The sequence below is a fragment of the Elaeis guineensis genome, chromosome 4 (assembly GCF_000442705.2).
Source record: "Elaeis guineensis isolate ETL-2024a chromosome 4, EG11, whole genome shotgun sequence".
Taxonomy (NCBI): Eukaryota; Viridiplantae; Streptophyta; class Magnoliopsida; order Arecales; family Arecaceae; genus Elaeis; species Elaeis guineensis.
In genome coordinates this window covers 107202492-107215954 of record NC_025996.2, presented here as the reverse complement: position 1 = coordinate 107215954, position 13463 = coordinate 107202492, and the positions used below count along the sequence as shown (strand labels likewise).

At 42.1% G+C, this 13463-nt stretch overlaps 1 protein-coding gene across 1 annotated transcript in view; it reads left to right on the top strand.

The window, feature by feature from the left end:
• Nucleotides 1–9800: 9800 nt before the first annotated feature.
• The window catches only part of LOC105032849 (uncharacterized ATP-dependent helicase C29A10.10c-like), a 57376-nt gene continuing 53713 nt past the window's right edge, over nt 9801–13463 (top strand). The window contains exons 1-2 of the mRNA XM_073256161.1: nt 9801–9811; nt 9913–10039. Coding sequence (XP_073112262.1) covers nt 9801–9811; nt 9913–10039 — 138 coding nt within the window. The remainder of the gene's footprint in view (nt 9812–9912; nt 10040–13463) is intronic.

The window sequence follows — 13463 nt, the reverse complement described above, 5'->3', positions numbered from 1 at the left end:
TCCTTTTTTTTTTGCAAAAAAAATCAAAAATCAAAAAAAATTAGTAAGCTATATTCATAAGAAAATCAAGGAAATCAAATGTTAAAATTGGTGCCCTCCCCGGCAACGACACTAAAAATTGATAATATTGTGATGTTGTTGTTAGAACACCATGATTATCAAATTAAATTTGACTTCAATAAAAATTAAAAATATGTAAAGAGTAGCAAGTCAGATCGAATCCACAGAGAAGGTAATGTTTTGATTTGAAATCTTTGATTTTATAAAAGAAAAAAAATTAAAAAAATAATTTAAGTCAAAAATTAAAAATTAAAAATATAAAAAATAAATCTAGTACTAAGATCTACTATCTAGCTTCTACTTATAATAAAAATAAAAAAAAAATTTAAAGAGCATAAAAATAAATTGATACTAAAATCTACTAACTGATCTTAGCATCTACTTGCAATAAAATAAAGAGCAAAAATTTAAAAGTATAATAAAAATAAATTTTACATTAATTGAAAGTAAAGTTTAATTAAAAAAATTAAAAAAAATAATAAAATAAAACTATAACAAAGATCTGAAGTTGATCGATGCAGCCTCGTTGGAAAGATGATTGACGACCTCTCCTTCTTCCTTCATACTCCGTGGAGTGAACTAGCTTCTCTCCTTCTTCTCTTTGGATCCCTACACTTCTCTTAATTTTTTTTATTTTTTTATTTTTTTAATATTTTTTTATTTTTTCTCTTGTTCCTAGATCCTCTTATTTATAGATGAATTTTTCATTTTTTTTTGGTAGAAAATGGAGTCCCAAAATCCCTCCAAAATGTGTTCAACCTACATCTTGCATTTCTGGCCATCGGATTGTGTTTGGATGCACGAGATCTCATCAAAAATTACTGCTTATATCCTTATCATAGTCAGAAATGATATCAGCCATCCAATCACTCATCATATTTGATTTGGGCTGTTGATCAGCACAAATCAGCTTTAGTTCTCCCAACGACAATGACCAAAACCATCCGATCTCGCTCAGGATTGCTTGAAGCCATCGAATTACGCACTTAGAGTGGGCCACCATCAAAGTATATAGAATTGAGCTATGCTAGCCATTCGATCCCATGCAAAATCCAGCCTCAATCATTGATCAGCGCAAATTAGCCCGCTCACCTGTGGACCACAATAAAGATTGATGGCATTATTCCCCTACACCGCATGTACACCTGGCATGCCGTGGCTCATGAACTGCATTGTGAGCCATGCCCTATTCTGTGTACTGCTCATAGATCGAGCGACCGGTCCACCGTGCACCAAAGGCTTTTTAAAATTAATTTTTGGATATTTTTGCTTGATTTTGCTCGGATTTTGTTCCTACAAAATTAGAAAAAAAATAAAAATTAAATTTTTTATTAAATTTTTAATGAGTGTGAAATTATTTGATGCTTAAATTGATCAATCAGTTCGATATCTATTTTTCATAAATATACTTTAATTTCATATTTTTTGAAATTATTTATTTTTGTAAGAAAAGTCAATTTAATTATAAAATTAGATTTTTTAGAAGATGTTAGCACCATTAATTATCAAAGATACCTAAAATAAATATAAAAATATATGACTTATCAGCCGACCTCATCAGAAGATTGAGGTCATCAGAAAGCTGACCTCATCAAGAGATGAACCTTATCAAAAGGGGGACAGCTAAGAAGACCAACCTCATTATAAGTCCGACCGTATCATCACCTAGACACATGATAGCAGATTATTATTATCTAAGTTAAATATTACATCGACCCATGACCAACTTGCCTCTCCAGTATTATTTCCTAATCAACTTAATCTAAAACTACTAGTAAGCAAAAACTAACCTTGGTTTGCAGCCGACCTGATTATCGACATCAAAGGCATGATGCCTAGTTACTCAACATGAGCATTAAGTACATGTGGATGTGGAGTGCAATAGTCCTCCACGAGCGACCTATTACTCAATCTTAATGGCAATTAATAAGGTAACCGCCCATTAAATACCATAAATCCCACATTCTGAGTATTCAGGGATGAGGGTTGCATGGTAATGGCTTTTCTAGCCCTACAAATATCGATAAGCAATGGAGGATCAGGTATGCAAAATCAAGCTGGGCAACATTCTACTATTTTGAACTCTCATTTTGGCTCTTTAGCTGTTTTCTTTCTCCAGCTAACTTAAGCATCGGAGGATCTTCCGTCGGATAACTTTCGGTAAGTGGACTTCTTTTGTAGGTTTCCTGCCGCTCGATACTCAGGCAACGGTTTGGGGTGTTAGGTAGGGAGAGAAAAGAATATTCTTCCAAGAACCACAATGGCCAAGATGAGAGCCTAGCATGCTTCTACAAGCTCTACTCAATACTCATCATGACGTGATGCACCTCCAGTGACCCTCGAGGAGCCTAGTGCTTCACAATCAATGGTTACAGTGGATCAACAATAATTTACTATCTTGGTGCAGCAAGTTAAAACATTAACGAAGGTTATCCATAGTCTCCAACAGATGCAGCAACAGCAACAGCGATCGAAAGAGCTGGCACCACATGATGCACCTTCCTGGCACACTCACCAGTTCCATTCTTTGTCCCGCTATTCAACTCGATATTTTTGTCGGACAAGTTATCGACCCGTTCGATGGTCACCACATCCTGACTCCCAGCACGCTCCATGTGTAGCTTTTGGAAACTGACAGTCTCCTTCCCTTCAACAAATCTCACCAGAAAGCTGAAGGACAATCTTTTAGAAAGCCATCTCTGACACATGGCAATATCAGGAGAATCATCGAGAATCAAAGTCTACTTCTGGGTCAGATCAGTTGAATGCCGATTTGGTTCAACTCAGCTCAACTAAACATTGATCTGAGCTAATTTGAATTGACTCTTGATAAAGCATTATGATCAGTTCGGCTATCTACCGACTTGTCATATGGGACATCGATCCATAATCGATGTAACCCAAAACTAGAGTGAGACTGCTAGTGGGAACTTTGCCAGTTTTTGAAAGGACCCAGACATACACCGAGCTCCTTGAGCATGTGCAAAAATACATTCGCATCATGGAGGGTGCAACTAATCGGCACCAATTCGAGGGAAAAAGTTAGAAGAAAAAGTCAAGAAGGAAGAAACTTCTACGGGGCCCAACCGAACCTGCACTAAGAATGAGGCTCCACCTTCCTGATCAAGTCTGAAGCCTAAAAACTTCGACTGTAGGTATAATTCTTACACTCCTTTAACCACTCCTTGTGCAGAGATTCTTATGGAGATAGAGGGGGAGAACTACCTTCGATGACCCCAGTCGGTGAAAGGCCCTCATAAGGCAGGGATATCTCAAAAAATACCTATGGGACTGATCTGTGCAGCTGCCTGCTGATCCTCAACCACAGCCGCATCCCAAGGAAGAAACTCACACTCAACTTATGGCATATGTGATCAACATGATCTCGACGGGATCGAGACTCTGGGGGCAGACGATTCGGAAAGCTCCTCCAAACGATGAATCGATTATGATCTCGACAGGACTGAGACTATGGGAGGTAGATGACTAGGAAAGCTCTCCCAAATGATGACATCATTCTCTTCAAGAAAAATCTATGAGGAGTCCAAACTCCATATATTCTACAACTCTATGCCGAACAGTTTAAATACTCAAAAATTTATCAAGCAACTTGATCGCTTGGCACCCGACCAAATAATTGCATCATCGACTAGTACCTGATAAAATATTTTTTGGCTGATACCCGATTAACGGAGCCATAAGTTTTGACAACCACAAGCATACCGACTATGACCCAAGGGTTGCAAGTATATAAGCTATGGTTTGCACATAGGCTCAGGCGAACAAAGTTGTGGTTAGTTGGCTTGTTCCTGACTGACCAAAGATCCAATGATCCGAAATAAAACTTTCTCTGATCAACTATATTTCGATTCGACGGAATGATCTATGACTAAGTTCCAATTCAATGGAATGATCTACGATAAATGATCTATGACTATGTTTCGATTTGACGGAATGATCTATGACTATATTCCGATGCAACAACTATGCTTCAAATTCGATGAGATATTCTACAAAACAATGACTCTCTCCTCAAAATGACAGGATGGCTATATATGACTTTCAGAGATGAAGATCCTCAGACAAAGCAACTCGATCTGCATGTCGGATAACTCCTTTCGTCTGATTAAGGCTACATAATCAGACTTGAGAGTTGGAGGAAAAGTATTAAAGTAGATCCTCGTTACTTGACTGACTAAGTTCTACCGACTAAGCTGAACCGACTTTATCAAAAGACTGAGGTTATTAAAAAATCGATCTCATCAGAAGGCTGATCTCATCAGAAGACTGATCTCATTAGAAGGCCCATCTAATCAAAAGATCGAGATCATCAAAAAGCCAACCTCATCAGGTAGCCGATCTCATTAAAATGCTGACAGCTAAGAAGACCGACCTCATCATAAGTCCGACCTCACCATAAGTCCAACCCCATCATCACCTGAACATATGGCAGCAGATTATTATTATCTGAGTTAAATATTATATCGGTCCATGACTGACCTAGCTCTCCAGTATTATCTGCTAATCAAAATCTAGAACTGCTAGTAAGCGAAATGCTCTCCTCGATTTGCGGCCGACTTGATTATCGATATTAGAGGCATGATGCCTAGTTACTTGACATGAGCATTAACTACATGTGGATGTGGAACGCAATAGTCGCCCACGAGCAACCCATTACTCGGCTTTAACGGCAGTTAATAAGGTAACCGTCTATTAAATTTCATAACTCCCATGTTCCGAGTATTCAGGGATAGGGGTTGCATAGTAACAACTTTCCTAGCCTTATAAATATTGGTAAGCAAAGGGGACCAGACATGCAAAATCAAGCTGGACAATACTTTGCTATTTTGAGCTCTCATTTTGGCTCTCTAACCGTTCCCTTTCTCCAGCTAATTTAAGTATCAAAGGGTCCCCCATCGGATAACTTCTTGCAAGTGGACTTCTTTTGTAGGTTTTCTACCGCTTGGTACTCATGCGCAACAACTCGGCTTCCAGCCGACTACCTCATCGAAGACAAGCTGCAATACTCCTTGCTATCAGAAAGAGATCAGATTAAAGCTTGAACTGACTACTCATTTGTGAGGACTTGGCTAGCTTGCTTCAATTTTCTTATTATATTTGATATCTCTTTTAGATATTGTTTGATCTTATGATTAAGGTATTTCTTGTAGGTATCAAATTTGATTGTCAACCACTTTAACTTTGTCATAGTGCTTCCTCCAAACTTGTCTTTTAAATAAAAATCATATTTTATGAGTAATAGAAAATTATTTACACTCATGGATGAGATCATCCATCATATAGCTTCAGAATGCCATGTGTAATGGAATTTTTTTTGTTTTCATGCTTAATAAACCTTTCAATCTCTTCTATGTTGAGCAGTATTTTACTTTTCAGGATCAGCTATGGTATGGTTGATATATAATAAATTATTATGATTTAATATTATATTATAATATAATATTATTATATTAATATTAATATAATATAATATTATTATTTATACAAAATTTATGAGCAAAAAAATATGATCTTATATTTATTAAAGATATAATAATTATTTTATATAATTTTTTTTAAAAAATATATGCTTAACTAAATATAAGCTATTCTGAAATAAACCACATTTTCATAATCAATCAAATATATCAAAATTATACTCTTAGAAAGTAACTTTCTAAAAAATTACTCCTTGCGAAGTTGATTTCTGAAAAAATTTCTTTTTATAAACCAAATGAGTAATAAGACTTTTTAATTAACTCTTATTTACCCATATTGATAATAGCAACCACTGCATCGATTCAGCTGCTCTCATGATGATCCAGCATTGGACATGATTCTCATTCTAAATAACTAAATGCAAGTTCATAGGTTTCATAGATAAATTATAAATTTTTATCACAAAATATGAGTAATCTAATATATGTGTGCGCGCGCGCGCGCACACACACACACACACACATATATATATATATATACACACACACACACACATATATATATATATACACATATATACATATATATATATATATATATATATATATATATATATATATATATATATATATATATATATGAAAGCAGAAAGTAAGAGAAAATGAAATGGTCAAGTAATATATATATATATATATATATATATATGTATATATATATATATATATATATATATATATATATATATATATATATATATGTATATATGTGTGTATATATATATATATGTGTGTGTGTGTGTGTGTATATATATATATATATATATGAAAGCAGAAAGTAAGAGAAAATGAAATGGTCAAGTAAGCTATGTCAGCAGCAAATTTTCATCCATGAATGCCATATGGATCAAAATCAATTTTTTATATGCTACTTATCAGGACTCTTCTATCTAACCATTCTTTCAGTATTAAATACAAGCATCATGTCATTAATGGATGATATTGAAATCAAAAAATGAGAGAAAATAGAATGGTCAAATAAGCTGTTCACATCAGTAGTAAATTTTCATCCATGAATGTTATGTGGATCAAAATCAATTTTTCATATGCTACGTATCAGGACTCTCATATCTAACCATTCTTCCAGTATTAAATGCAAGCATTATATCTGTTGGGTGTAAAATACCCCCAGCCGAAGTCCTCCACGGAATCGATGGCTCCGCCAACAAGGCCAACCTCAAAGGGCTCCGCCCGAACTCCCACGGGAGCCGGGCTTCATCCTCGACGACCAACAACTTCAGCTACAAGGAAGGCCTCGTCCGAACTCCTACGAGAGCCGGGCCCCGCCTACGACTCCAACGACGGCAAGACAGACTTCGTCCGGACTCCTACGGGAGCCGGACTCCGCCGATAACCCCAGCAGCAAGTGCACTCCGCCCGGACTCTTACGGGAGCCGGGTTCCGACCTCAACGTCAACTGCTGGTAAGCCCCGTCCGGACTCCTACGGGAGTCGGACTTCACCTTTAACTTCAGCTACAAGGAAGGCCTCGTCCGGACTCCTACGGGAGCCGGGCCCCGCCGACGACTCCAACGATGGCAAGACAGACTTCGTCCGGACTCCTACGGGGGCCGGACTCCGCCGATAACCCCAGCAGCAAGTGCACTCCGCCCGGACTCTTACGGGAGCCGGGCTCCGACCTCAACGTCAACTGCTGGTAAGCCCCGTCCGGACTCCTACGGGAGCCGGACTTCACCTTTAACTTTGATTGCAGGGAGACTTCGCCCGGACTCCTACAGGAGCCGGGCCCCGCCGACGACTCCAACAACGGCAAGACAGACTTCGTCCGGACTCCTACGGGAGCCGGATTCCGCCGATAACCCCAGCAGCAAGTGCACTCCGCCCGGACTCTTACGGGAGTCGGGCTCCGACCTCAACGTCAACTGCTGGTAAGCCCCGTCCGGACTCCTACGGGAGCCGGACTTCACCTTTAACCTTGATTGCAGGAGGACTTCGCCCGGACTCCTACGGGAGCCGGGCCCCGCCGACGACTCCAACGACGGCAAGACAGACTTCGTCTGGACTCCTACGGGAGCCGGACTCCGCCGATAACCCCAGCAGCAAGTGCACTCTGCCCGGACTCTTACGGGAGCCGGGCTCCGACCTCAACGTCAACTGCTGGTAAGTCCCGTCCGGACTCCTACGGGAGCCGGATTTCACCTTTAACTTTGATTGCAGGGAGACTTCGCCCGGACTCCTACGGGAGCCGAACTTCGTCCCCGACTCCAACGGCTGCGGACAGACTGCGTCCGGACTCCTACGAGAGCCGGACTCCGCCGATAACTTCAGCAACAAGTGTACTCCGCCCGGGCTCTTACGGGAACCGGGCTCCGACTTCAACGTCAATTGCTGGTAAGCCTCGTCCGGACTCCTACGGGAGCCGAACTTCATCCTCGACTACAAGCAGACCTCGTCCGGACTCCTACGGGAGTCGGACTCCGCATCTGATTTTGATTGCAGGGGACTCCGCCCGGACTCCTATAGGAGCCGGGCTCTGCCCGCAACTTCAGATCCGAGAGGGTTCCTCCCGGATTTTCAAGGAAGCCGGGCTCCACCCACGACCCCAACCGTAAGGAGGACTCCGCCCAGGCCTCTATAGAGGCCAGACTCCGATCGCTGCCGAGCTGCAACCGACAGATCCGCACCCCCAAACAGGTCACAATAACAACCATGATCCTGTTCCACTTCCTGTAGCGGATTCCGTGCGGCTCCATCACTCCCTGCGGCGGACCCACTACTCTCTGACAGGCTGTGACAACGGCCACGATTCTGCTTCGCTCCCTGCGGCAGGTGCTGCGCGGCTCCACTACTCCCTGACAGCTAGCGGCAACGGACGCCGCTCCACTACCTGCAACAGGCTCTACGTGGCAGGCCATAGCAATAGCCACGAGTCTCCTCCGCTACCCTTCGCAATAAATTCCCCTGACCATGGGCGGCTCACTGCCAGACGGTTACAAACGTCACCATCAATCCGTTGCCTCCTCCGCCTATAAAAGGGGAGACCCAGATACGTTATTCTATAAGCTCATTTCTTATCTAAAAACTCTGCTAAATTCTCCGTTCGAGCACTCCATTCTTGTTGAGGCAGAGAACTGACTTGAGCGTCGGAGGGTCTTGCCGGAGCAACCCCACCTCCGGTTTAGACTTTCTTTGCAAGTCCCGGCGGCGACCGCGACTTCTCCGACTCCAGCTTCTCCGGCGCAAGCGGATTTTTGCACCAACAATATCATTAATAGATGGTAATGAAATCAACTTATGTCTATTTAATTAAGTGATTAAAGTCTGCATCTTCAGAATATGAATGGACATGCTCTAACTATTCATCTAAAATATTTTTAATAAATTATTTTTTATCATATAATCAATGATGTGATTTTATAATCCACGTGCAACATATGGGATAAAAAATTAGTAGCACTATAAAACCCAGAGTAGTCTAAGTACCCCGAGACCATCCGAAGTTTTTGTACTAGAGTTACCTGTAGCTAAAAAATCTAGGAAAAAATTTACTGCATGTCCCAAGCAAAACCATGCTTTCAAACACAATTAGGTTCCATTAGGGTCATATTAGATGGGCCGGTCCAGTCCAGATTAATTGTGCACGAGTCGGATTCGAGTTGGCAAAGTTCATAGTTCAGCCCCATTTGATCCACTAGATTGAATCAGGTAGTCAGATTGAACTAAGCTGGCTACTACCAAAAAAAAAAAAAAAAAAAACCAAAGCTGGCAAATTACTTGGCTGCTTGAATCGATTATTAATCAATTTTATGCGAAGAATACTATTTCTTTATTATTTTTTTATTACCAAAAAAAAATAAAAAAATAATATTTTTCGCATAAAATTGATTAATTTCTTCGTTGTTAAGGAATATGATAGTCTCCTTTAGGACCCAAAAAGTGTAAAGTGAATTCCATCGTCCCATGCTTTCTACGGATCTTATTGTATGAGATCATCTCGGTAGAGGTGTCAGACGAACTGAAGGGACGATACTTCTACCACCTTTAATTAATGAACATGACTCGAGCACCGGGAAGCATGTTTCAAATTCCCAAAGGCATAACCACCCCATCTCTCTCTCCTTTTAGCTTCTTTTCGGCTCCTGATTCCTTTCTTCCTTGAGAAGAGTTTTGAGATCCATTTTTCTAATCTTCTGCTCCTCTTGACCCTCCTCCCCTCTTCCTTCTTCTTCTCCACTTCAGTCAAAGTGGAAGGAAAAGTCACGAAGAGACCACGTAGAACCACAAAATGGGTACGCTGTGACAGAGTTATGTGCTAAGAGGAGGTGAGCGAAGGCGTTATTAATATATAGCAAGTTAACTAATTGCTTGTGTTCTTTCTATACTTTGTTTGGATACAGAGGTGGACGAAACGGTTGGGGCCGGAAGCGAAGGTGGTGGCAGGGTAAAGCTGCCCCCGGACCTGTTGGATTTGGTGTTTTCTTGTCTCTCGAGGACATATCTAATGAAGATCTTTACAAGCACCAGGTTTGGCCCTGCCCTCTGTTCATGTGCTTCCTTTTATTTTAGGTCCCGCTGTTATAATATGGAAAGGTGGTTTCTTTATTTTTTTTATTTTTGAGTAAGACTACAGAGTCTATCATAAGCCTTTGATCGACGTGGTCATGAATGTTTTCGTTTAAGTCAACCACATGGGGTGGAGTGGACTGGACTGAATAACGTTAAATTTGTTTTGTTTTAGAACTTATGTCCCGAGCTACTAAAAGTTTGTATTCATGTCAGGGTATTATTGTCATGTAGATGGTGTATCGGGTCCTTTGCAGCAAGGAGATAAAGGGCATTTCGCTGGGTTCATCATTCATGCGACTTCTTATATTCGTCTAGGAAATGTCTAGTATAGCAGAAGATTTGAGCATGATATCTTTTCTTTTAGTCCATGTGACTACATAAGCTGCAAAGCCTATGTAGTATGATGGATGAGGCTTAATTTACTGACAAAACATTTCTCATCCGGTAAAAACACCCATAAGAATCTATCAGTTTGCTTGCTCCAATGAAGCTGCTTCTTGTATTCATTACTAATCTCAGTTTGTTTTGTTCTTATGGAAGACTTGGTTGTATATATCTTTATTGCTTCTTCATTGTCAATAAACTAAAGCTTTGGGGCATTTTGAGCTATTCAGAACCATAGGATTGTATCTAATGGCATTACAATGCTGTACATTTCATTGGCCAAGATGATCTGAAGATGGCTGAATGCATTTTTTCCCTCACAAGTTATGGTGTTTATCCTAAAAGCATGATGTCTTCTCTTAAGCTTTGATTAGGTAGTATAATTTTTTGTTAAATTGTGCAAACCTGGATTATAGCCCTTGTGAGAAGGATGACATACAATCATCTGATAATTTTATATACTTCTTAGACAAGCTTTTTGAGGGGCCTGAATTTTCGCAAGAAACCATTATTAGCAGCAGGTCTTGCATTTTGTAAATTTTCCTTCCTAGAAAGTAATGTAAGCATATTATGATTATTGACTATTGATTTCATATTATTGTTGGCATCATAGAAATCCTTTGTATCGAACAATGACCATGCTAGAAAGCAAGGTCTGTGATCTTGGTACTGGGTACCATACTTGTACCTTAATTGTTTGGTACTATACAATTAGTTTGGTATGATACATATCCATATTGAGACAGCTTTTGAGACCCTTTTTTTCTCACTTTTATCATGGTACAATAGTGTTTTCGTGCATGTTCCTGAAGAAAATATACGGTAGTGCAGTATATATTGTTGGATATAAAATACCCCCCCCCCCGGTCGAAGTTTGTAAAAGACCGATCCTTTCAGAGCTTCTCCGGCTTCCGACCTTGTGTGGCGTCTCTCTGAACCACTCCGCTGTCCGAGCTTCCGGACTTCTCCGACAATGAGCTTCTCCATCCATCTACCGTGCCGCTCCAAAGGCTCTCTAGGCCTCACTGCTAGCCGACTTTCTACAGTGACCAACTATTCTCCGAACTCCTTCCGGACTCCATCGATATCCGAGCTTCTTCGACAACGAGATTTCTACAGAGATCGGACTCCATCCGAGTTTTTACGATGGTCGACCACCTTCAAGATTCTGATCGAGCTCCTACGAGAGCCGAACTTCTACTACGAACGGTCTACCCCGAACTCCTACAGCGGGCGGTCTACTTCGAACTCCTACAGCAGACGGTCTACCCCGAACTCCTACAACGAGCGGTCTACTCCGAACTCCTACAGCGGGCGGTCCACTCCAAACTCCTACAGCGGGCGGTCTACTCTGGATCTCTACTGTAAGCAAATTTCATTCGAACCCCTACTGTAAACACGCCTCTTCTGAACTTCCATTATAGGTAGACTTCAGTCGAGTTTCTTCGTAGCCGGATCCCAAACGAGCTTCTACAGCGGGACAGGACCCACCGGCCAGATCGCTACTCCTAGCTCCCACGATAACCGACCTTCGATCAAGCTTCTACAATAAGCAGTCTTTTTTCAGCCCTCTGCAAGAACCAAACCTCGATCGAATTTCCATAGCGAATGGATATCGGACGAGCTTCTACAACGGATGGACTCTGGCAGCTAGATTCTTACAATGATCGATCGCCTCCGACGTCTGCCGAATCTCCCAACGCCATCTAAAGTCCATCACCGGCCGACCTCCCGCCAGACCCTTCATGAAACCAAACTTCTCCGACGGATCATCTTCAGACGAGCTTCCACATCAGATAAATCCCAGAAGGACTTCTCTAGCGATCAGACTCCTGTCGGGCTTCACCAACGAAAAGTCTCCATCCGAGCTTCTCCCAAATCGATGGGATAGAGAGCCATTCCGCTCCATCAGATGTCCCAACCGAGCTTCAGCTGACAGATCCGAACTCTCTGGCAAGTCACGACAATGACCACTACCCTGCTCCACTCTCTGCAGCGGATTCCGCGTGGCTCCACTACTCTCTGACAAGTCACGACAATGGACACCACTCTACTCTCCGTAGCAAACTCCACGTGGCTCTGAACGACCCCTGACGCCACTACTCTCCGTAACAAACTCCAGGCGGCTCTGAACGGCCCACTACCAGACAATTACTGATGTCGCTGTCAAGCAGTTACGCTCTCCGTCTATAAAAAGGAATGCTCAGATACGTTCTTCTCTAAGCTCAAAAACTCTATCTCAAAATTCTGCTAAAATTTCCACTCGAGCCCTCTATTTCTGTTGAAGTAGAGTACTGACTTGAGTGTCAGAAGGTCTTGTCGAAGCACCTCCATCTCCGATTTAGACTTTCTTTGTAGGTTTCGATGGCAGCCACGGTCATCTCGATTCCAACAACTCCAACGTCGGCGGAATTCTGCACCAACAGAATTGGCGCTAGAGAAAGGGCGTGTGTCTTCGCAGTACTCTTATTTTTGAAGGAGTGCTCAACGGGACTGCCTCCAGTCATCTCCTCCGACATCCTCCTCCCCTTCTCCTATTAGATCTCCACCTGATGCCTCCCCGAAAGGCATCTACCAGACGATCCACGACCTCCGCGGTCAGATCTCAAGCTCCAGCCTCACCTCTAGTTTTTTAGGCTCCTCCTCCGACAATGGTGGTCGGTATGGAGTAGTTCGACCTGCTGGTTCAGCAGGTCAGAGGCCTCACTGAAGTAGTGCAGGGTTGGAAAGAACGTCATCGGAGCTCCAAGATCCGGCAGTAGGGTGGGCCACTTGGGCCAGTCGTCCTGTCCTCCCAGACAAGGGGAATCCGAGGATGGAGAGCCCCCGATCTGATCATGATTCTACTCCTGGAGGATCCCTACCTCTACTTTGCCAGAAGACCCTCGAGACTCGCAGTCGAGAGGACCTCCTGGATCGAAGGTTCCAGGAGATGAACCGGCGGATCGAAGAGCTCTGCCACGCTCCCCCTACTTATGGTGAGGACATCTGCACTGAC